Raw genomic sequence first — 26,309 nt, 5'->3', positions numbered from 1 at the left:
TACACACATTCATTTCCGTATATAATGTTCCACTTTCTGCAACTGGCACTTCAATAATTGGTTTTGCACATTAAACATTTTAAATTGAGATAGGCATCTAATGAATCAGAATAAAGAAGTGGACAGACAAAGAAAAATTCACTTCTTAACCGTAACTGTAACTAGCCATAACTTTCATTAAAAGTGCTACATACCATAATACAAAGTTCACTGAAAGAGACTGAGTTACAGATGCTGTAGCAGTGCTGTAACTTTCACTAGATTAAAGTTTCAATCTTCTACAGCTTAGATTTTCCCTTTTAATAATGTCCACATTTAATGAGATCTGCAATATTTATCTTTGATATAATCTTTCAACTACTTCTCACATAGGCAACTATAAAGCATCATTAAAAAAATAACAACTGGAGAACTTCCTTCTTTTCCCCTCACCTGCAGTATTAAAAACCACATCAGAGCCTAACAAGAAATGGAAGTCATTGAAAAACCACACTTCTTTCAGTGCTGGAAACTGAATATAATCGTACAACTAGTTCTACAGGTGTTTCAAGTTTAAAGGATGCTCTGTCCTACAGGTGTGGCCTCACTATCCGAGAAGCGTAAAAGTGACATACAAGCAGCATTTGTCACCCTATCTATCATCTGACACTAATACCAATACAATTGGACAGAGATTCTGTGCCGCTCCATTATAGGCAAATGCGATGGACCAGTTCCTCCCACAACACACAGGAACAGATATCCTTGTCCACAAACAGCGAGCTGCATTTGTGTCCTCTTTCATCAACTCCCAGTATTGCCTCAGGATTTTCCATTAGCATGGAAAAAAACAACAGTTCAAATCACGATTTACCTACCTAATTTGCTGCATTCTGAATGATCACTATTTGCATGCAAATTTTATCATGAAGCTTTAAATCAGGTAATTCCTATTGTCTCAGTTAAGTACAGAAAGTATGAAAAAATTATTTATGAACACATACTACGTAATGTTTCCCGGAGCATGAAAACCCTTACAATGGGCCAAAGATAAGAAGCTACTTCACTGATAAAGTAGATGCTGTTGCCCTTCATTTTAGCAGTCTGTTAACATTTTTTCAACGAACTGCATGAAGAAAGAGTAACAACTGATAGTCTAATTCCTGAGACTAATTTATTCAATCATGATAGCTGGGTCCAAGTCGCCATTGCTTTCAAACCACAAGTTACCAACTCATGATACCAATGTATTGTAAAAATGTATTTCATGCTCCCATCTTTCCTATTCTCATTTGAAATGATAATCCCAAATCACTGTATCATAATACTCTGCACAGGAGCCATTTGTGATACCATCATCAGGGATTGCAGCATTAGATAAGAAAAAAGCAACAGACTAATCCTAACAAGGATTTTACTTCCCTGCAAATACTCCTTATTATAAAACACACTTAAGAAATGCAGAAAATACATTCTCCCCACTTTTCTGTTTTCCAAACTTCTCCATAAAGCATTATACATTCTTCCATTTCACAGTACTTATAAAGGTGCTTCTGTGAAAAGCCCAAGTGTCAGCATGTTACTGTAATGTTTTTTAATAAGACAGTAAAGAAAAAATACTTATCTTTTGTGCTGTCTTTATACAAAACTTCACCTTTTATCAGCGCACATAAATATAGTTCTCAAAAAATATACCACTGAACAGCATATAAACAGGTAGATTAACTTCTTCCTTATTTTTACCTTCCATATTTTCTCATTTTATGTTTTCATGTCTTGGGGAAAAAAACAATGGCAAAAATATTCATATTAAAGCTACTTAAAACTATCCTGTAAAACCAACTGGTCTCAACAGCTTGTAAAAGTTCCCAAGACATTAGAAGTAGCTCCAATTTCTGCCCTGTTATATATCCACCATCAATTCAGAGCATGTCTGTGACCTGTAGGGAAAATCTTGAGTCACTGTAAGAAAATATCTAAGTGCCAAATCAGGTAAATACAGCTGACCTTCCCTAAAATCTGTAGGATTTTTGTTTGGTTGGTTGTTTTAAAACAAAATCCTATTAAATCTCATTTCCTAAAAAGAAACAATAACATTATAAAGCAATGCATCACCAGTTTCTCCAACAAACCGATAGTATTAGAGCTGAAGAAATATAAACAATCATCCCAGACAAGTACGATGAGTTATTAGTAGCTTACGAGATAAGGAAGATGGAAGTCAATTCCTCCTCCCCCATAAAGAGATGGGAAAATTCTGCTGTATTTGCTCAGTGTCCTGTATTTAAATGCAAAAAGGAAAATTGGAACAACTACAAAGATTTGAGAACAGGAAGGTGTTCAGGAAAACCAGACTAGTCTTTCCCCACCATCACTACTACTGAGTCCCCATAAGAATTTCAGTATCTTGCCAGCTCCAGAGTATGGTACTCCTTGCTCTTCTGACAGTGGCATCAGTGCTGTTCATATTTAGTTATCATTTTTATATGCTGTCAAGTTAACCTGAAGAATGCATACGAAGAAGGGAGATGGGAAAGACCATTTTAACTACCTAAAATGCAGACACACCAGAATGTAACGATGGGACAAGTGGAAGGCACTTTTCTAACTACAGGCCTTGAGTTTGCTAAATTGCAGTAGTCTGCTACAACCAACAGAGTTCTGACAAGTCAGAAAAAGTCTGAACTTACCATAAAGGAAGAGGTAAATATGGTATGGCTAGCAGTTTATCTACAAAGTTACATATGATACAAGTTACTTCTGTCCACAAACATAAACAATCACAGCAAAAACCCAGAACAAGAATCTTTATCCTTTTAATTTTGAGTAATTATACAGATTGTCCCTAAAATATGTGCTTCTAAGATTTCCAGAACAAAGGGAAATTATTCTTGGTTAAAACAGATTATTTTAACTATATAAATGAATTGTTTCAAATTGTTCCAGAGTTTAAGGGTTTTCTTTAAGGGCCAATGAGAAGTAAGAACTGCTCTTACCAAAATTGTATTACTGTAAAATTCTATTACACTAGTCATAACTGCAAGTAATGTTACATTTAAATATATGACTCACTTCAGAAATGTTTATTATTGCAACTCAATGTATATCTTTAAAATAACTTTACTTTCTACAAATACTATTTGATCTAAAAAATTACGTTTATAAATCTTATTACATGCTAATAAATCCTATTATATATTAAATGTTTTATAGCAAATGAATATTCAGAACTATTTCTGTGTGGCATACATGGTAAAATCTCAAATGTACAATGGCACCATAAACTCATTTTGGATTAACTGAATGAGTATTATGAAGATTTAGTAGACCACACTCATTACGTAAAACTTCTGATTCTGTAACATGCTGAACACTTCCTCCAAAACCGGGGAACCCTGACATCACCCACTGTCATTCTCAGAGAACACCCATAATTTAAAAAGCTGCAGGAAGTGGCATTATTCACCCTTCTTGAGGCAAATACACAGACTACCAGTATGTAAGTGACACCATTGCATTATGAGTTTAATTACTATAAATATTAATTTAAAAAAAAATCCCTACTCTTCTATAGAAATGATATGCAGACATTGTCAGCTTTATACCAGCTATAAACTTGACACTCTACTGTCTTCATAGTTCCTGATGAAAAAAATAGGTAGCCTCTACACCACATCTGCAAGAAGGCTGCTCGTTCCTTATGTTCATGAGCATTTCTCAATATTAAAATCAGGCCAACAGTTAGCCACTTTGACTAGAGGGGAAGTAACTTTCATCAGTGATCTCATTTTTGAGATTACTATGTATGGTAAAGCCTAAAATTAATTGTTCTTTTTGTAGTAGTAAATCAGTCATTTTTACCATGGTAAAAGAAAAGTAGATTTACGTATTTTTTTGTATCTTTTTGTATATACAAGCATACTGCTTACTCCAACACTGAAATAAATGATGGAGAGTCTAGTGCTAACGGAATAAATTTACAAACAAGTTTAAAAAATGCATAATTGGATTGGCCTTATATAAAAATACAGAAACAAGAGATCAAGAAAAAAAGGTTGTTGCAAACAGCGTGCTAAAATATGGTGATAACTGAATTCTTAATTAATCAGGACACTAGCATTTAGATTTTAATTTATCTACACAAAAATACAACTACTACCATGAAGAAAGGAAGTTCCTGATTACAACTGAAACTTCTAAAATACTTGAACATAATGAGACGGGGGATACTAAAACCTCCTATTCCAAGCTGAGAAACTGCTCCTTTGTGAGAAAAGTTGGCTGGATCCATCCTTCTCAGAGAGAGGCTCGCAGACTCAAACACCTGGAATGCCAAAGCAGCTCACCCACAATGAAGTTCTTACACTGCTATCCTTTCCTTTACTGTAAAGGACTTGAAAAAAAAAATCTTTTTTTTTTTTTTTAATTAAATCAAATTGCTTAGGTATGAAATATTACACTAGCTGTACAATAGCAAAATACAACTTCAACAATACATTTTCAAGTCAACAAATAGTTGTGGTAAATAACATTTTGTTAAATTGAAAACAAGCCTAAGACCTTCAGGGTGAGAACTATAGTACAAGGAAAATAAGTATCCTTCCAACCAAACATCTTTTGTAAGGTGTTCTTATAAAAATTCTTACCAGCCATAGGGGAAGTTTAATTTCACATACTACATTGCTTTACTGAATATGAATATGTTTTTTTTTTTTTCCTAAGATAAAGATACATCTATTTAACCATGAAAGTGAGAAACACTTGTGGTAGCAGTTCTCAAACTTCTTGTTAGATAATTGTATCCTCTTCAGACTCACGACTGTGTTTCTCCGTCCATAACCTCCCAATTGCAGACAGAAGTACACACAACTGGAAATAGAAAATAATGAGACTCCACGCATAAACTGCATTTCAGCCTTGATTATTACTATGAAAAGTAGGGTGCTACAGAGAACATCCCATGAGGCAGTTGACGGCTGACAACTGGTTTTAGAATACTGAAGCATGAACATAGTACATTAAGAAGTGGTGCCAGATCAACTACTTGTTCAAAAAGATGTCTAAAAACCCTTATGTATCTGTGTTTGCAGAGAAAGGTCGAGAGGGGAAAATCAGTCCTACAGATTATGTCATTTCACACATTTGTTTCTCTCTCTTTTGTTTGTTTAGGTTGGGAGACTGTATGGTCTTTGACTCTTCAGTTAACATCCATGGGAATATGACTGCAGAGACAGATGCATGGCGACTGCGATACAGAAGGATAGAAGGTGAAGCAACAACGTCTGGCATACCCAGCGAGTAAGCACTGCTGCTCATTGACGTGATCTGCAGAAATGCACTTCCATGGGATTTCCTTCCTTTAAGGGCAAATGTTCTTGCCTTGTGTACCAGGAGCTGCATTATCACCAGGCTCCACAGTAGTGATCTCTGAACTGATTAGCACTAAAAATTTAAGTGAGGTCTGTAACAGCAGTATGTTACACTTAAAGTAAAATGAAAAAAACAAAACAAAACAAAACAAACAAACAAAAAAACACAAACTGTAACGGGTACATTCTTTGACAGACTTTTTAAAGTCCTTTAAATGGTATAAACCCAACTTGTTTATGAGGAAATAGATACAAAACGTTACATAAATAATATCACAAATAGCATACTAGATGACTCCTGGAATTTATCATCATCTTTTTAGGCATTTCAGCTCTCACTGTGAGAGATACCAACTTATCAAGGATCTGAGCCTTGGCAGAATCTAATTTAACAGTATTTGTTTTCAGATGCCTCTTTATTCACCCTCTGACAAAAAGTCCAAATTTGTACTAAGGATTTTCTTGTTCCCTTATTGATGGTATGTCACAGAAATTCTTAACTATGTAGCACTTTATGCTCGCTTTCTTATACTCTATTTTCCACCTTAACTGTCAATGTTATATTGCTCATAAACAGCCATACATCTCTCATGTTATTAACTCCATGCTGTTTGTACTCTTTTCACCAAATATCCTCCTGGTACAGTCATAATTGTGTTTGATTAAGGGTCTTGGTTACACAAAAATTTCTCTTGGTCAAGGGAAACATTTTCAAACATAATTCAGTCTCTTCTGCACACACACTGCTCCACAAATCTACCCGTCTCAACACTTAAAAGCCTATGGTACTGTTCTTTGATGAACTTTGCCATTTTACTTTCCATACAGCATTAATCTGACCATCACTGCCTGCTACATCATTGATGCATGCTATTCCTCATAGGCCTTTTGCATATAAAACTTACGCACACACAAACATTCTGCATGATGACCCCTGACTAGGAAAGCTCCCGTTTCCTCTGACCACTCTTGGCAATATGTCCCTACTCAGCTTTCTTGAAAGTACCACAAAAATAACAACCTTTGACATCATCACATACCTTCATTTTAAAACTCGCTAAGGTTCTCTTCCTCATTTGGTAGCCATATATGCACTACTGTGAGACCTTCTGAAGTTTTTACTAATTTGATAATTTTCATTAAATTGATGCTCCATTTTATGTACTAGCCAAAAATGCATTTATCTCCATCTGTAAATAACTTCCAAAAACACAAGACAACTGTTAAGCCCTGAGAATTACTTAAATGATGAGACTTGATCAACAGTTGTTAAATCTACTGAAAACGGGGAGAAAGATACTGAGAATGAATACTCGCCTAAATGCTCAGCCTTTCCCTCTGTAATTTCTGAGTTTTCTTCCTGCTTTGTCTATAATGAGACTTCCCTGGGTATGTGTGACAACCTCCACAAATTCAGAGGGAAAACAAACAGAACAACTCCCTCTTCAGAAAATCAAACATAGTGCAATAGGAATAACTTACCAAACTCATCTATTAAAAATAAACAAGTAAACTAACTACCAAGATAACTGGACAATTCTGATCATGGATCTGTTGACATGTCTCTCTGCAGCTAACGTTGCACTCAGCAGAACCTTGATGCAGGTCTCCATGAAAGCAGATCTCTACAATTAAAAAAACATCAACAAAAACCCACCACAACCCCTCGCTACCACCAAAACCCAAACAGCAGAGCTTGTATTACTACTGGGGGGCAATGCCAGAAGCACAGCAGTCACTCACGAGACATCAGTACTGTCTGCTTGAAAAAGGATAGCACAAGCTGCTCTGTAAGATAACAGCAATAATTTCTAATGTACATTCGCAAGAAACAATGAGGACCTATGCTCTTTTTCCACCCTCCTCCATGCAGTGAGGTAGAGGAAGAGGCAGAGAAAGGAGATACGCACCCCTTTTAAATAATGTGTCACTTTTATTCTCTGGAGACATCAGTGTGACAGAGCTCAAAATAAAGTGTCAATAAGCACTACTGCCAAACAAAAAATTACATTATCTTTTAGCAAATAATAATAATAGTGACAATAATTCCAAGCACAGAAACAAAAACTGCGTATAATAAGATCTGTATACTACAGCAGAAATTGCAGTTGCATGAAAAGTAGTTTGCCCACATCTTTGACTGATTCACCTGCCCTCTGCCCGCTATTTGGACCAGAACAACTTGCATTCCACTACTAGGAATGGTTTTAAACAGCAGCCATTTTATACACTCTGCTTAAAACAAGCTGAGCTTAAAAGTTCTATCCCTAAACCATACAAACCTAAGGCCCAGAAAAAGTAATAGTTTCATAACACATTTGATCATGAACTGTCAGAGTACTTCGCGCTTACTTCCACCCCTGAGATGCAAGCTTTGTCTCTAAATCTTCATGTTCATAGATATAAAAACTTATCTTAGAATTTGTGAATGTTTGCTCACTTAAATTTTTCCCCCTTGTTGAAAATTGGTTCTTAACAAATACATAGTATTAGAGTTGGGGCAGACACAGTGCAAATACAACCTATCCCAAACTTAAGCTGACATCTGGTGTTTTATATGCCACATATATAATTCATGCATTTTTATGTAATTAACACACAAAATAAAGTACTCACAAATATTTTTAGTTTTCTAAAAGTGACAACAGCTTTTGAAAAACCCCTTACAGTTCCACCACTGTATCCTTCTAGCTTTCTTCAGCATAGCAATGCCCATGAAGAAATAGTTTCCAAGATAAGACCTTTCTCCCTGAAAGCTCTTTTTAGGAAGAGATAAAATCCTCTATTTGATTATACGCAATTTTATGCCCTTATGATATTTTAATACAAGGATAAAAGTAGCAGTAACTAGGATGACGACAGATTTTTAAAACCAAAATGAAAATGGTAAATTCAGCGTTAATGAAAAATATAAACCAGCAGAACATAAATTACGTTCCCGCAGCACTGGTCCTGCAAGCGAAGATGCAGAAAAAAGTACCACCAGGAGGTTTACACCGGTCCATCAGAACGTCACTGCAGAAGGCAGATGGTGCAACTCAAGTCCAGAGACCACTCAGTGCTTTGCAGATAATGACATCCTTCACTAAGTAGTGACCCAGCTCTGGGCCACAAGCCAATTAACACCCAGTGACCAACTTAAACGAGAGGGTTGGCCATTAGACTGTAACTTATCAGCGTTTGATTACATAATTCCTCCTCTTCCCCCCGCAGTCTGTCTGTCCCCTGGACCTTTCCAAACTGCTCTCACCACCAAAGTTCCCACATTCTTGCCTTCTCATCCCATGCACCTTAGTGCTCTGACGCTGCGCAGCAGGGCTGTTTGCCTGCTTAGGAGGTGCGCATCTTCCCAACAGGCAGCTGCCAAGCCAAGAAATATCCAAAATCTTTCAATCTACAAACCCCATAGCAAGTGGTCTGAGCAAAAAAAACTTTGACAAAAAACGTATGGCCCTGATAGTCCCTTCTACCCGGTGGCCTTCTCCAGCTGAATTCTGTACAGTGCAAACTTTAAAATTTCATCTGGTAAGGCAATCTGATCAACAATCCTGCACATTTATGCCGCTGCTGTGTGTTATATGGTATGTCAATCATATTTATGTTGTACCTACTTCACTATAACTTCCCACCATTATTTCCACAATGTAAAGAAGGTTTTAATCTTATTTATTCTGATGTTGCCAGTGCTGTAAGTCAGCAATACTACGCATCACACTATATCCGTGAAATTATAATAAAATATGAGTAAATTCTTTGATACATTTCTCAAAACAATAAATAATGGTAACAGGTACTTTTGCACAAATAACTAAATTAAAGTTTGGATATACATCTCCATACTGAATATATAAAATGAGTTTTAAGTTGATTTTAAAAGCTAAGAGCATTTGTTCTATTTCTTTCCATCAGCTGGATCCCTACTACATGTCAACAGGTGTCAACAGCTTTTTGTTTTCCACGTTTGCCTAGATCACCAAGCAGGCCAAAACCCCAAAATGCTTAAATTCATTTCATCATATAAAAATAAATCATTTTGTTTTCATAAATTCCTAAGAAAATACACACATGCACACACACACCTTGAGCCTGCAACTTCTGCTTGTATGCAAAGGCCTCCTGAGGACAACTAAAGAAAGGAACACCCTGCGGTATCGTATGTTTTGAGTATCTTTATTGACTTCACTTTTCAGGCTCTTTCCTTGCTAAAGCAGGCAAACTTCGTGCTAATATACATGGTCCAGATCTTACACAGCTGACCTTTAAAAACACAGGTGCAGGACTGACACAGAATGCAGTGGTACCAGCCCTGCTCTGAACAGGGATGAGATTCTCCCAAAGCAGGTCTGAAGAGAATTCCACGTGGCCAAAGGTCCCCAAACACAGCTCTTATGGCAGACCTATATAAGCCCCGAGTCACCATAAAGCTAATAGCGTATTTTGGCTTCCTACTAGGAATGCAAATTTACAGAGAATCACTACCTTAAACTGCATCACACACAAATATCCATACAGAAATAGAGCAGTGCGTTTGGGGAAGCTAGGTGTTTGTGTATGGTTATGTGCAGAACAGTAGACTATTTTAAAGTCACCTTTCTCTTTGATCTTACTTTAGAAGCACTTTTTTCAACAGCTGGGCTAACCTGTTTAAAATACAATTAAACTTACTAGGAGAATGCAAGCTACTACAGAAAAATAGGATTTGTGTACATGTTATGTAAAAATCTAAAATAAATAAATAATCTTGTATGTATTTATGACAAAAAATATTTTTAGAAATTAAATTTTATTTCAGTAATAACAGCATATTGTCTATAAGGTACACTAATGAAACATTACTGAACATGATGGTCACTGTCACTGAGTATTGTACTTTGATTTTCTAATCTTTTTACACTTTTACTCCACTTCTATATGCATGATTAACATAACTTTCTAATAAATTACTTCGTGTTATACTCAGAGAATCACATGGTGTTCAACAGGATATGGTTATCTTGTCCTATCCTATCCTTCAGCTAAGTTTGAAGGAAAAAGCACTTTGAAGCATTTGAAGAAAAACACTTGCTAAAGGTATCCCAACCTGTATGGTAGTGAGGGCCCTGTATATTCTTCATATCTAATTAAACACAGTAATAATTTACTACATCAGTTAGCCTTTGCACATAATTCTGTTCAGAAACAAAACTTTTACTAAGATAAAAATTTTATTTCCATACCTTACGATTACAAAAATGACCTTGGAAGAACAAACAAAATGCACACCAATGCTGCAATGCCTGACTGGGTCTGCAGAGTACCTGAAAGCACATTTCTGAGATGTGTGAAATACCTTTCAGATATTGGTCTAGATCCTGTGAATTCTGCATGTCCACAGCTGCAGATTTTTTTTTTCCAAGTACCATGGAATCTGTTATCATTTTGCTGTAAAATTCAGTATTTGACGGTTGCTAGGCACCTGACATTTAGTGCTTTGTCCTCTTGCCCTTTTACCTGCATACACCTTTTCTTCCCTTCAGTTTTCTTTACAATTAGGAACTCATTTGATTACAGTAAATATTCCATGTGCAGTCAATGGGTACAGACACCAAGAGGTCAAGCACCAGAAGACGAATTCCAGCTTGTAGTCAAAGATTGAGAAGATGGTGATTAGCAGAGAAGGAGAGACTAGCAGCCAGGGTAAAACAGCATCACAGGTGATTCCCTCTCAGCCCACAAGTAAAGCAAGCAAATTCTGAATTGGCCCATGTGGGTAATACGGTGGAAGCTGAGACAGTGGGGAAAGGTTGCCCAGAAAGCACATCCAAAAACTCCTCAGAAATAACTACTATTGAGTAGAATCAATTAACATCTAAGCAATGAGTCCGAACTGTATGTATGTGTATAAAAAAAATAAATCTCACAGTGATACAACAGATTAATACTGACATGGGATTTATTACCATTTACTAGAGAGTGTAAGGCTCTATTATAAAAAATAAACTCTAGAGACAAAAGATATGGTTGCATATTCATACTTAAATGAGGTCAATCCTGATCTTTTCAGGTATTTACTGTGCAACTGTAGCATTATATGAACAATGACTGTTCGTTTCACATGTAAATTTTCTCAGGTTTCCATTGATGGTATCGGGAAGAGAAAAGTATTTAAGAAACAGTTCTGCAATCTCCCATGTTTCAAAGCTCTGCTATCTTCCCCAAAATTACAGAGGATATATCTGAACTCTGTCTGTAGCCTGGAACTGTTTACCTGGCTGGGTTCTACAGCGTTTACTCAAGGTCACCAACACCCAGAGACTCCTGAGGAAAATAATTGTGTAAGGGAAGCAATGCTTCTAAGTTTACTTCCACAAGTTTTCTTTTAATACAAACTTGTTTAAAATATATATATATATATATATCACGCAGTTGTACTACACCTATCCTACATTGTAATTATTGTTATCATGCTAATATCATGCCAAATTTACCCCCCAATTAAACTATTATCATTTTATTAAATTAAGTCCCTGGGATGTATCCCTGAAGAACAGCTACCCCGACACAGTATGTCCCAATAACACACAATATTGTAACACTACTACAAAACACTTCTCAGAAGAACTTTAACAGAGCTACTTAAAGCTAGTCATATGATCTAGCGATTTACAGAGCTGAGAATCTCTACACATGGATTATCATGGAAGCACAGCAACCTTTGGACCAGGAGGCAGAGGCCAACTGGCAGACGTCACGGTACGTAACAGTCGAGAAACACAGGTAGCCCTAAGTTCGACCCACCTAAACTTCAGTGAGCAAACACAGGAAAACTCTTAACAGGCACTGTGATAGGAAAGGTCTCTCTGAATCACAATGACCGTGTTACTACACAGGATTTTTCTGCAGTTGAGGAAGCTATGAACTGACAACTAACCCTGTAAATTATTCTGAAGGAATACTAATCTGAGCCGTTGCTCCTCCCACACCAATAAAATAGGAAAATAATACGAACACAGTTCACTGTTGCAGAGAAACATGCTCTACTGCATCCTTCAGCAGAACTCCACTCTGTTATGATAGTAAGCGATCCCTCTTGCAGCATAGCTGGCTTGCTACAATTTATCTAGTTAAAAGAAATGCACGCACACTCAGTTTAAAGATAGAAAACAAAAAGTAGATATAACATGGTGTCACTACCTTGTTGCCGAAAACCTAATTCAGGTCTGCTTAGACTTGAACTCATTGCTCCAAGGAGACTGTATTTTAGATCTGATACCTAGCTCACTAATCTAGTACCTCAGGCAAAGCCTAAGCTCACTATTCTGGGTACCATCTTGCTGTTTTATTATCCTTCCTTAAGATAAGCTTCTTTCTTTCAACCGTTCCAATATTTCTCTGCTTAGGTATCCCAAGTTTATCTATTCCCTAAGGAATAAAGATTGTTCTTCCTCTCATCTATGCTATATTTTCTGCTTCTTAGTACTGCAGAGGGCAAACAAGCTTATGAATAGTTTTATTTTCCTCATATATTCCTAATTTATATTCATTTTCAAATATTTAAGATATGACATAGAAGCATGAAGAGACACAATCCCTGCATTAAAGAGCTTACAGTCTCACACTTCTCTGTGAGATAGGTAAACAAACATCAATATACTCACTTTATAAATATGAATAAAAAGATGGCAAATGATTTAACTAAGGCCACAGAATAAATATGTATCGGACTGATAAGCAGAAACAAGATCGAGTGATGGGATCTCTGGCCTACACCCAATTCCCTTTACAAACTATGTATCTTGTAACAATGTGGACCGGTACTAGAGTTACTCCAACTAGGCCCAGTTAAGCTGAAAAGCACCACTTTGACACTCTAAACGAGCATTTTAAAACGAACCAAAAAATCCCTTCTCATAATCTGTTGCATACTCAGTTTTCACTTTTCCACTTCACAGAACACAACCCCAGCCTGCTTTATTTTTCCAGCAGTGCCTCCTCAGCTGGCGATTAGAGAAGAATTCTAAAAGATGGCAAGTATCAGTAGCCCCCTTTTTATGGACTGCTTGAGTAAGGCTCAGGAAGAAGAAATCTGGCTAGCAGAACTGGCATCTAGCATTAATCAACAACAACAAAAAGGTATTACGATGTTTGGATCTCATTCTCACTTGACACGTGTTCTTAAAGTAGTGGTCTGAACCTGTGTGTTCCTCTAGCACAAACCATACCTCTGTACTTCACTACTGGGGAAAAGAGGGAAGGGGCTAGGATGGGAAAGAGTATGAAAGCCTTATCTATTGAGGTTTAACTGCAAATAAAGAAGTTAATTAAAGCCTATTAGCAGTAAAAGAAAGAAAGAAGTCTCAAACTCCTTTTCTTAGCCCAGGCTTACTCCCCTTTACTAAGGAAAGAAGAGCTATCCTTCCATCCTTGAGCATCTTGATCTTGCTGCAATATGCTTACCATTCATTCAAACCTAAGACATTACCACAGCTATTAATAATTTAAAAGCATAAATTAATTTTTATATTGTTTCAACTGAAGATCAGAAAATGGTCTTAACATATAAACTTTCCACTGGCTATCAGAAGATTCAGTAGGTCTTGAAGTCACCAAGAGTTATTACAGTGTTTCCAGAAATTTGCTTTTTGTAGGTTATTAGTTCTGACATGTCTAGATAAGCTTTCAAGTTAAGCAATCAGAATTCTGCATTAAAACTGAGGAACAACACTCCCCCCTCTCCCAATAAACCAATATATTTCACCTCAGCAGCAGTGATTTAAGTCGTAATTTCTAACAAAAAGCTTGCAGGAAAATACTCAGGAAGAGAAAGTACGTTAACATTCATCTCACTAATTTTTCACTCCGTTTTTTTCAGCCATGGAGTTCACTCTCTGCAGGAAAAGCTCACAAACTTTGATCGAGGTCAAACTCATTTGCATAGTGACTAGTATCACCACATCACTCTAAGGAAGAGGGATTTTAAGGTAACTTTGTTTCCTTTCACATGCTGCTTTCCCTCTTGAGAAGACGCCTGTTGCAGATTTTGTGTTACAAAAATCCTTCTCTCCTTTGAGCAGATTGGCAGCAACTCTAACAAAATATCCATCCACATAAATAACTCCTATGGAGAGACCTTCTGAGATTTTAACAACCAACCTATCTAATTCTCCTAAATAAAGCTTTAGAGCATGAACAGTAACTTCTCCTGGCGGTAAATATGTTGATTGTATTATTACAGTACAACTAAAACAAAATTCCCCCTCCAACTATGTGAAATATTCGCTTAAAACTTAAAGGCAAGGCCTCTGATGCCTGACTGAAACATGCACTACAATTCTTATCTTGGAGGGCAGAGGGGGGCGGAAGAAATAATTTAATGAACAAATCACAAAAATGCCATCCATGTATTTGTTTTCTGTCCTGCCAACGACTGCAGGATTTGTGACAAAATTAAGTGCGACAGATTTTTTCAGGTGAAGTCTGCAGCGCTGCAATAAAAGTCTTTGGCTGTGTAAGATGAAAGCCTTCACCGTAGTGTTTTTCAAGGATGGACAGAACTTGTAGGGTCACTGGGTCCACTTCTCTGCCAGTCCTGGCTCGTTACCTCCAACACAGGTATTAGCACCCTGAGCAGGCTAGTTCTGAATGACACATGGTGTGGGTTTCCCCCCAGCTCTGCTTGTCATACCAGTCACAAGCTGAATAGGTATATCTGAGGGGTTTTGTGCTTCTATCTGCTCTGAATTTTCTCCCTTGGTTTCATCTCAGCTTACACATTAACATAGCTCCTTACCTTAGTTAAAATTATCTCCATTTTAAGTATTTAGGCCTTTCAAATTCCTTCTAAGATACCATGTCCCCTTTTCATCCAAAATGTTCATTTACCCATGCAAAACATATTTATTTCTCAATTATTAGTATTATTATTTTAATCAGTTAATCCTTTCAGCCTTCTAAATATTTTCTTGCTCTTCTCTAAGCTTCTGCCAAGTTGCCACACCTGTTGCAAAGGTACTGGAAGTAAAACAGTCCTTAAAACAGTCACACAATCTCATCCAAAACCCAGTCTCCCAGTTCTTCAGTGCCTCAGCGGATGCACCCTAAACTCATTCTGTTTTTGTTTTTTTTGTGTGTGTGTGTGTGTGTGTGTGATGTTTTTTGTTTGTTTGTTTTGATTTTGTTTTCTTTTACAAAGTCTATGTATCATATTGCAAATTGGGGCCTGTTCTTCCTGTCAGAAGCATGCACAACCCCTTTTCATATGAAAGAGAGCTGGGTGCACACAACTGACAGGATTATCAGGCCCATGGTATCACTCCTATCCCTTTTTCAGCAGTACTGCTTTCCAGGTTATTCCCACGCAGTCAATACCTGTTTTGGATTACTGTCCCTCAAATGTATTAGCTTGCATTTGGCTAACTAAATCTCATTTGTATTTTCCAACAATGTGTCTAATTTCTTTAGATAACTGTTTTTTTTTCCTGCCCTGACTTACGTTGAACTCTTCCTACTTTATCATCTGCTAATGTCACTAGTGTACTATTCACTTTCACATCAAGTTCATTGATACAGACACTAAATATGCCTAAAATGGCTAAACTTGTATCACTGCATGCATATGTGAGCACTCATGTTACTCTTTTAGCACCTAAAACTGCTGTGACTCACCAAACATATTCTCCATACTTTGTTCTATTTTTGTTTATGGTCGTTCACTCCATTTTTCACTCACATGACACTCCATATACATCAATAATTTGTTAATGAGAGATTTAGAGGTGCATTTGTATTTTAGTAAAATATGTAAAATACAGTAACAACTTTCCCTTCATCCACTAGGGCTTCAAACCAGTCCTGTGCTCAACCATACTCACTGATCCATGTGCAGATGTTGTTGCAGTATCAGATCCTAATTTTAAACACTGAGCAAATATAATGAAAAAAAAAAAGCCTCTTTTAAAGTAATTTTGCTTGGAAAATTCCAGACTTTTTATTGCTGTTTTCCTAATGTTTCTGCCATTATTTTACGAGCACCAGCAATTAGAATCCCATAAATTTATCTAGTTTTTTAGGTCATACTTTTTTTGGTTTTGTTTTTTAAGAAAGAAATCAGTACTATTATTCAGTTTCTTAGTGCCATCTTGAATATCAAATTACTTAAATATCTTGGCATCTTTCAAATGCCCCCTCTATTTGTTGTCAATAACAATTTCACACAGTCCTGATTTTTAACTGCTCACACTTTTTTATCCTACCATGTATGCAATTTCAGGAAGTTCAGCATAATGGCTTGTCTTTACAGTAACTTTATGCCCCTTTCCATTTATAAACTGACCTATTTTCTCTCCGCTTGACTTCCCCTTACCTCCCCAATATTTACAACAGCAAATTGTTATTCACCTTTAACTAGTATTAACTCATTTCTGCCACCTTGACCAAATGCTCTGCAGAACTGAGACCCAAACTTATTTTACCTGGCACTTAGCCCTTTCCCATAATTTCTCTTACAGCAGACAAATACTTTTTAAAAGCAAACTGTTTTGTAATTCAGCTATTCATACTTCATTTGCACAAGGTCTCGCTTCCAAAGAATAGATGAAGACCCACAACAGAAATAAATGTATCACTTACGCTCACACGAAAAGCAACAGAACCTTATACTAACATGCGAGGTCAAATCAGCCCAGTTCTTTGTAGGACTGTAACCTAATCAACCATTAACATAAGAAACAAGTTGTATTTCATGTTAACTTTATTTTCACCTACTGCATGTTTACCAACTAACAAAAATGTAAAAGTGTGCCCACATTACCAATATTTACATTTATTACTCCATATTAAAATATTTTCATTAACATTATAAAATAATCTTTAGAGATGCATTTAGAAAATGCTTTACTAATTCACCTCAATTGAGATGAAACATCTAATTTGCACTACATCCAAGGGAATTACACTCTGTGATGCTGTAGAGCCTCACAGAACTACATTAACAAGTACAGTCTATCAATGGTTATCGGCACTGTGGCTTTTGACTGCTCACTAAGAACCACAGTGCATAAATTACTTCACCTGTCAGACAGCTCAAAGCAATGCAGGCACAAAGTTTGAATGGTTCAGACTTTCCCTATTACAAATAACTTTTTCCAGGGAGAGCGAAGAGGGAGCAGTGCAAGGGAAAAGGGGTAGATGGGATGGTCTATCATAACCTACCAAAATTATATCAGAAGTTTAAACAATTCCCATCTTTAATTGGCTAACATTCCCAAAGACATCCAACAAAAATCCACAAGTCAAAATGAAAAAGTTATTTAAACAAAACAGAAGACACACATCACAACTGCCTAGGAAAAAGTTAATCTGATGATTGTTTTGCAAAACGTTCACTATAATTAAGCCAACAGGACTACTAACGCCACACAAAATAAATTCAACTTTCTAAATTATTTAAAAAGTAATTTTAAGTCAAAATGACAGCATTATTAGAGATAACACAGCAAAACAAGCAAGGGGTTCCTGTAGCTTGAGATCTTATCTCAGCCAACATGGTATGCCAGATGTTTCATAGAAAGAAGCAACTTTCATCACAGACCATCACAGATCCAAATCCGCAAACGTATTCATGTAGGTACACACCACCAAGTCCCTCTGAATTCATGAGGATCCTATCTGCCAGGTAGATCACTGCATCACTTTATATGGCACAACACACAATTTGATAAAAATGTATCTTAAAGTTAACAGGCCTCAAATTGTTTGGCTTTGTTTGCAAAGTCATTACAATAGTGGGGCCAAGACTCCAGTCATACTTGAGACTAAAAAGGAACATTTTTTTTCCAAGGGCAATTGCTGAGCAGCTCATGAAAACCTAGCCCGATAAGAAACCTCAGGTTATGTTCTTCAACACTGATACATAAAACAGTTTTTACAAATTTAGCATGAGAGTACTTGTCTTTCCCTATAACCAATTTCCCCCCAACCCCTCCAATGTTAAAGCTAAACGACCATGAATCTAGGAGATATATGTGTACATACAGTCATATTGCTGCACATGTAGGGTGGTGAACTCAGCTGGAAAACACTTCACTTCAAACTTAGATTATGTTAGAAGCAACAGTGAGTAAAGCAGTAATTCAAAAAACAAAAACAAACCACCCCCCAAACAACCACCTTGACAGTTTATTTCAGAATGGCCTACGTAAATGATAGAGATTATGATAAATCAAACATTTTCAAAGATTCTTCATCTTAACTGTTTATCAACTTTTTTTTTCCTAAATTCCAAATAAATAACAAAAAAAACACTTTCAATTATTTGTATCTAATCATTCAGACACATTTTCAGCAACTGTATATAAAATAATGTCAACTTCAGCATGGAAAAAATAAAAATAACATTTTTGGATGTTTGATTCTAAATTATAAAGTAGTATCTTATTAAAAATTAATAGCCATTAGAAGGCTAAATTAACATTAATTACCTTAACTGTCATAGCATATAAATGCTTCCAAAATACATATGAAAACACAAATGACATACCACCTTACGTCACAGTGCAATAAGTTAGGCTTTCAAGCACTTCTAAAATACTGAAATTAAAAAAAAATAAAATAAAAACTGCGAAATAAATATGAAATCTAGTCGTGTAATAGACTACAAGGTCCACCAGAAGAAGTCAAAAAGCAAAAACTATTTTCTATAATCCAACAAATGTTTAGCAACACTACCAGAATACTATGTATTAGAGAGAGAAAATAAACAGAAAAGGACATCCTGAAGTGAGCTTCCCACTTCATTCCTAGGCCTACTAGCAATCATAAACTTTGCTAAAGCTATTAACTATGGCAATTTCTTTCCTTAGTCTGGATCTTAAAGCAATCATATGTCATCACCAAAAAAAGAAAAATTCAGTAACTACAGATATCTGACTAAGGTTTTCCAGACATCACTGTAACTCAATAACTGCTCTACTGTGCTCTGAACTCTACAGCTTCAAGCTGGAAGTCAATCTAGGACAACCAATAGAAAGTGCACCTGTACAATTACTGCATTTCCTAATTCAGAAGGCCAAACCAGAGACAGATAAAGCTTGTGTGTACTCAGATCACCAAAACAGAAGTCCAAAAGCCCATACATCTTTTGTACACATTGCACATCTACCTTAGCATTAACTGCAATGAAAAAATATCATCTATACAGTTCAGAAACATAAAATTACATTCCTTAACCAATGCACATTAAACTTGATTCTAAATTAAATATAATCATTTCTATATAGCATCTAGAAACACTATACATGCAATAACTGGAAAATCTTTCACACAAAAAATAACCACTAAATTAATCAAAATTAATTAAAAAAAATTGTTTCATAACAGGACAGTACCACATACAGTAATTTAAAATATTCAATGTAAACTCCATGCTACATTAAAAAAAAAAATGCATCTTAAAAAATAATCTGTATGACTTCAAGGAATGTAAACTTATTTTTTAAAACTGCAAAAATCTACTATTTTTAAAGTAACAGGAAAAAAAAATTATCGTTATACTCTAAAATAAAACATACTATATGCTGCTGGTAATTGATAACAGTATAATTTAGACTGCTTTGGATATCTTCCTACAGATGCATTTTCCTTCAATGTCTGACCCCACTGAACAGTAAACAAGTTTACATGTAAGAACACATTTCAGTGGTTCAAAAATTAAACTAAGTTTCTGTAACTACAAGAACTGGATCTCTTAGTAACTGTCCTTTAGTACCACTGTTCTAAAATAATCAATTAAAATGGCTCTGACATGGATTGTTTATATACTTAGGATCCCCTGAAAGTTTAAGGCTTGCATCTGTAAAATACAAATAAAATAACTGCAGAACACAATTATCTTTAAGTGATCACTGCAGCAGACAAATAAGGAATTAGAAGTCCTTTCTGGTTTATTTTGTAACATTTTTTTAAGAGTAGGGGTATTTTTATTATTGCACACACCGACAACCAAATATAATCCCACACTCAAAAATACTACTGCAACAGCTTGATAGCACTCACCGCAAGTAATACTGTTTTAAAGCGAAGGCAGCGTTAGAACAACTTCTGGGAAAGTTAAACTCCTCTACAATTTCTCCCCACTGATTCTTCTCAGATACCTGTCAAAAACAACACACGGGCCGAGATACACAACGTACACACAAACACGTCGTCCACAGTGAACATCGCAAAAAAAAAAAAAAAAAAAAAAAAAAAAAACACGAGCTGCCACGAAGCAGATAGATAAATATGTATATTTAAAAAAAATAAACAGGAATGTATATGGGATTTGGGGCTGTATTTGTTACTGACAGCCGCTAATATTCCCCCTTCGGGAACAATCCCGCTCCTCGCCGACATTTTCCCCGATTATTTTATTTTGTTTTATTTCGGGGGGCACGGCCAGGAGGGCCCGCATTGTTTTGGGGTTTGTTTGTTTTTGTTTTTCCTGCCTGGACAATAACCAATCGGGAGTCCCTCTGTCGCCCCCTTTTAAATCCTACCGCGGTCCGTTAAAAACCCAAAGAAGTTTAAAATAATGCAGGCAAGTCTGGGAGGGGGCGCCCCCTGGGCCGCGGGGTGCGGGGGAGCGGGGGAGCCCTCCCGATGGGTCCCCCCACGACAGCTCCCCAGCCACAGAGAGGCCTTTCTTTTGAGGCCTACATTTCTGTCCCTAGCCTTGAAGCCTAAAGATGGCTATTTGATTACACACCGTCTTGGGTGCCCCTTTTGTTATTTTTCCCCGGGAAGGGCTCGGAGGGCAGCGCCGGGCCCCCCCCGGCCGCGAGGATCGTTCCCTAGCCCATGCTCCGTGCCGATTATCGATGTTAAACATGCCCGCTAATTTTGAGTTGCACTAAAACTGCGCTCAGACTCTCTCCTCTCTCTGTCTCTCCCTCTCAGAGGCGCACACACAAGCTGCGACCACAAGCGAAACAAACTGCCCCTCACGGCCCCAAACGCCCCGCTCCCCCCTCGCCTTCCCCCGGCGACGGGGGACAGGGGGCCGGGGCCCGGCCGGGGGCGGGGGGGGGGGGCGGCCAGGGGGTCCGCCGTACCCCCGGATCCCCCTCCATCGCTCCGCCGACAAGGCCAAGGCACCAACCTGCCTGCCTGCTTGCTTCCTTCTTCCACCCCCCACCTTCTCTAACCGGCTTTAAATAGGACGGTTCCCGGCCACCCCGGCTCCCCCCGCCGCCCCCGGGGGTCAGAGGAGACTTTTGGGAAGAGGTTAGCGGGAGGGAAAGCCAAATTAAAACTTCCACTCACCTTCCCAAATCCGCCTAAAGTGGTGACTCTGGTGTAGAGAGCGTGAAGATCCAGCTCCTTCCCACCCACCACAGGGATCTTCTTAAAAGGAGACCTGCCAAAGGAGATACACACAAAACACCACAACTTGTCAGCTCTGCCCCCTTTTCTCCCCTCGCTGGGGCTGCCGTGTCCTTCAGGGAAGGGGCTGGAAGTTGGATCTGGTCGGTTTAAAAGCCTCCCCCCCTCCCGTTCCATCTCCCCATTTTCCTCACCCTCTGCTGTGGTGAAACTGCCGCAGCTCGTCCAGGAAAGCGAGTCCCTTTCTCCGCTGGTCTGCGTGGTTTTTACCCGTCGAATTTGCCATTTTTGTAATAAAAAAGGTCCTCTTAAAAAAAAAATCCAATTTGAAAAAAAAAACGGCCGACAACAACAACAACAATCCCCGGCTCCTCCTTGTCTTTAAGAGACCCAGGTGCCCGTGCTCGGCCGGGGATCAGCCATGGAGAGGGGCTTGTTTAAAAAAAAGTTTAAAAGGAATAAGGGAGCCCAGAGAGTGTGGTAATTGCGAGTCCTGTCTCCACACAACACACAGGCAAAGAGACAGGGAGGGAGAGGGGCACCTCTCAGTAATTCCTCCTCCCGCTGCTGCTGCCTCTCTCAGCACCACAAACCCAACCGATCCAGCCTGCACATGAGACTCAACATGGTGCTGCTGGATCACACAATGAATTGGGTTACTGTTGTGGTGGGGTGGGGGGGGGAGCCGGAGTGAGGTATTGACAGTGTGTGTGTGTTACAGCCGCGGCTCCATGCGATCTCCCTCTCCCTCGCTCGCTCCCTCGCTCGCTCTCTCTCACACACACACTGTACGGCTACGGCGGCGGCGGCGGTGGCGGCGGCAGCAGGATTCACTTCTCTTCTCTCTCAGACAAAAAGATCTGAGGCCGCCGTGCTTCTGCCTGGACGAGAGCGCAACACAGCGGGCCCCGGAGGCCGGTCCCGGTACTGCACGAGGCAGCTCCGAAGGCAAAAGCCAGCGCAGCCCCAGCAAGCAGTTCCTGGCGGGGAACAATAGGCTCCTCTCGCCGCTAAGGGCTCATCTGCAATGTGCCGCAAACTTCACACAAAGCCGGGCGGAAAGAGGCGAGGGAGAGGGAGAAGAGGGGAGGAAAAAAACGGCTACTACCGGTTGTTCCAGGGCTGGGGGCCGGGGAAACGCGCCCTCCGCGCCGGGCTCGCCACGGCGGCCTCTCCCCGCTCGCTGCTCCGGGGGGAGGGCAGCAGAGGTGGGCTCGCAGAGCGGGGCCGTGTTTTTTTTTTTTTTTTTTTTTTTTTTTTTTTTTTTAAATCGTGCTAACGCCGAGGGCCTCGAGTTCAAGGGGAGAGAAAACAACAACGGAAGGGGGCACTGGCGGATTTTGACTTTTGAAAAACTTCGGAGTCCCCCAGCCCGAGGTGTTTCCAAGGACAGGAAATCTCCCCGGATAGCGCGGGGTGGGGGCGGGGAGGCGCTGTGCGGCAAGGGCGGCGGGAGCCCCTCGGTCCGGGCCGTGAGGGGCTCGAAACTTCCCCGAAGAGGAGCCTTCCCCAGCAGGGGTGCCCCGGGGAGGTTTGCCAGCAGGGGCCTGAACGCTGCCTCGCTCCATAAATATTTTTTTTTTTTCTCTCTTAGAGACACTCTGCCCTGTAAGCAAAGAGCTTTAGGAGTCCTCTACTCAATCTAAGCCGCGTATATGTTTCTGTGTATCACTGAACAGGACATAAAGCGTAAAATTGTTGAAGGAGAAAGGCCGAGGCCCTCGCCCTGGACTGGCGGTAGCCAAAAGCGGCAGCCCGCTCTCCCCTTTTCCTATGGCATGTGCAGTATTTGTAAATATTTTCCTTGTCACGTGTATCCAGTGCCCGGGAGCCCAGGGGAGTACCTGCACTGCGGTCACACCTGCGGAGCAGGTGGGAGCGAGAAGGGGCCTGCGCTGCCAGCGGTGCCTTCTGTCCAAAACCCGCTCCCCGGGTGAAGCGGTGGGGGTCCAGGCAGGCGTTTGTCCTTCCCTACGAGTAAACAGAGCTCCAGGTGAGCGCTCGTCCCAGGTTAAGGGGCGCTGGAGGAGCGTTCGCCCCTCGCAACCAGTACACAGAAATTCAAGGCCAGATTGGGCCTTTAGTTTTCTTTAAGCAGAACTCCTCATTAAAGTCAGCAAGGAGCTCTGTTTTGAAATCAATGGCACATTATGGCCCCAAGTGAGCACTTAAGAGAGAACTATAATTCCTTTCTATTCCAGGCACTAACTAACTTCAGGAAATAAAACATTTTTTGAGGATTTTTTGGTTTTTCTTTTTGACTTGAATGCTGTTTCAGCTTGAATATAAAAAGACAGAAATAGAGCAAGATGGTTGGCAAGATTTGTCCTTGGGTCACGTTTATGGGGGGGGGTAGAAAAGAAATCCCTCGGTTTCACATCAATAAATATTGAAAATTGCCCTCTCTGTGTGGATGGGCTGGTGGTGCGTCAATTTCAATGTAAGACACGCAGCGTCTCTTCACTGTAGCCTCGGGTGCCCCCCTGCCCCCCAGACTTAAACGAGACCTGCAGCAAGCCCCTGCCCCTGACACTGAGTTTCTGCTATTTCAGCAATAGGCTCCCAAAGCCGGGATAACGTGAACGGGCGAGGCTTAAAACAAACAAGCGATTGAGGAGTCTAAATCGCCCTTTCAGGCACACGCCGCTAAACCTTCCTTCGCGGGAGAGGGCGGTGGTTTTTAATCTCGCCTCCAAATTCCTGCCGAGCGGGGGGTCTCCCCTCGGCGAGGGGCGGGCGGCAGAGGTGAGTGGCTCTCCTCGCCCCGCGCGAGGGGAGTGGGTGGCAGAGAGGGGAGGACAGGCGAGTTGCGTAGCAGGGCGAGGTGGGTTTCCATGCTCAGCAATTGCGCACGGTCCCTTACGTAACCGTCAGCTGGGGATTCCCTGGAGGGGGTCACTTTATTCAACCATTACACGGACCCCGGCCGCCGCCGCTCCGCCGCGCCCGGGGCCGCCGCCGGCTGAGGCTGCGGCTCCGGCTGCAGGCAGCGCGGCGGCGGCTCCTCACAAAATGGCGGCGCCCATGGAAGCGGCAGCAGCCCCATTTTGTGCCCGGCAGAGCCTGTCAACAAAACGCCGACTTGGCCAAGGCTGAGGAACAGAAGGCGGCGGCTTCGTTCGCGTTACGGCGCGGAGGGAGGAGAGCGGAGGATTTCACCGCCCTCCCGCCGCCGAGAGGAGACTTTTCTACACAGTGTGCGCGGGGGGGCAGGCAGGGAGGGAGGAGAGGGAGGTGAGGGGGGGACGCGAGCAGCCAGCGAGTCAGCGGCTGCCTCAGCCCAGCGCCGAGCCGCCGGAGCTGCGGCGCGGGGGAGGGGTGGGGAAGGGAAGGGAGGGGTAGAGAAGGGAAGGGAAAAGAAGGCAGGCGGCGGCCTCGGCGCTGCCCGCACCGGCTCCGGGGCCCAGCTCGCCCCCATCCGAGGGCTCCGGGGGCTGCGGGAGCGGCCGGCGGCCGGGCACGGCCCGGCACGGCCCGGCGGGGGAGGCCGGGGCTGCCCGGGCGAGAGGCGCTGTTGGCCGCGCAGCCCGGGCGGAGGGGACCGTGCCTGTGGGATTCTGGCGAACCTGTACTGAATGACAGGACGATCTGGCTCCTCGTGTAGCTAACTAGGTCACTGTCAGCACTTAATTACTGTTTGTTTCATTTTAGTGCGTGCCTTATGAATAAACCGGCTATTAGGCTGATGCTTCAAGTAACACTATCCAGCACCAAGGTACAAAATGTCTGTATTGGACTGATCTTGTGATGCCAGCTTGATAATAATTGCTGTTTTACATTAACGATGTCTGCCTTTCTGTAGCTTGCTTCTTTAGCGTATTACCTGGAATAGATGGAGATCCCATATGATATGGCTGCGAAGCTGTATTTGTATTATACCACCTGTTTGGCTGTTTTTGTAGTGATGGGGGCTCCCCTCTCCTTTGAGGTAGAGAAAGGGTTTATGGATTAAGGCTTTTTTTTTTTTTTTTTTTCCTTATTTACCTGATTTAATATTGCATGTGTTTTAATGATACCTAAATAAAAGCATTAACCTATTTTATTGTTGATGTGATAACTATTAATGTGCCAATATTTCATTAGTATTTTAAAATTAGAAATATAGCTTGTTGCATATTAAAGGCTCAAGGATGAAATGTAGGTAAAAAGATTTTTTAAAATGCTGCTTTTTAAAATCCATTTATTGATTTCTGTATAGTACCTGTCAATGCCTTTTGAATTAATTTAATTGTAAAATAAAATATGTATTATTATAAACTGTTTATGAAAGTGAATATATACAATGAATTTTGGCATGTAAATATTACGTGTGGAATAAGCATAGTTGCAGACAGTACAGCTCTAGTAATTGAATTGTCACTGTTCAGTAGTGGTGTTTTTTTTGTGTGTGTGTGTTTTTTTGGGGGGGGGTTAAGTACAACTGTGTCAACAATTTTTGTATTCTAATAGCTGTCTCCCATGTTGCAGTTTCAAGCTTTTTTTTTTTTTTTTTTTTTTTTTTTTCCCACTGAATCTTTAATATTAAATTCTGTGCTTATTACCTGTCTGCCCAACTGCTACTATCCAGAGCAGGCTACGATTGTTCTTGTCAGTTGCCCACTAACTGCATTTGCTTTCTGGTGG

The 26,309-nt window shown here is 40.1% G+C and overlaps 2 protein-coding genes across 2 annotated transcripts in view; one reads left to right on the top strand and one right to left on the bottom strand.

Moving 5' to 3' along the window:
• The window catches only part of ARID2 (AT-rich interaction domain 2), a 104,771-nt gene extending 81,858 nt beyond the window's left edge, over window positions 1-22,913 (bottom strand). Inside the window, exons 1-3 of the mRNA XM_035331415.1 lie at window positions 21,881-22,913; window positions 21,627-21,720; window positions 20,379-20,476 (exon numbers count right to left, since the gene is read on the bottom strand). Coding sequence (XP_035187306.1) covers window positions 20,379-20,476; window positions 21,627-21,720; window positions 21,881-21,972 — 284 coding nt within the window. The 5' untranslated portion in view covers window positions 21,973-22,913. The remainder of the gene's footprint in view (window positions 1-20,378; window positions 20,477-21,626; window positions 21,721-21,880) is intronic.
• The window catches only part of LOC118156345, a 37,396-nt gene continuing 33,398 nt past the window's right edge, over window positions 22,312-26,309 (top strand). Inside the window, exons 1-3 of the mRNA XM_035310339.1 lie at window positions 22,312-22,353; window positions 24,505-24,881; window positions 25,338-25,401. Of these exons, the coding sequence (XP_035166230.1) occupies window positions 22,312-22,353; window positions 24,505-24,881; window positions 25,338-25,401 (483 nt within the window). The remainder of the gene's footprint in view (window positions 22,354-24,504; window positions 24,882-25,337; window positions 25,402-26,309) is intronic.

Source organism: Oxyura jamaicensis, chromosome 1 (assembly GCF_011077185.1).
Source record: "Oxyura jamaicensis isolate SHBP4307 breed ruddy duck chromosome 1, BPBGC_Ojam_1.0, whole genome shotgun sequence".
In the NCBI taxonomy this organism is placed as follows: domain Eukaryota; kingdom Metazoa; phylum Chordata; class Aves; order Anseriformes; family Anatidae; genus Oxyura; species Oxyura jamaicensis.
This window is presented reverse-complemented; position numbering and strand designations above follow the sequence as displayed.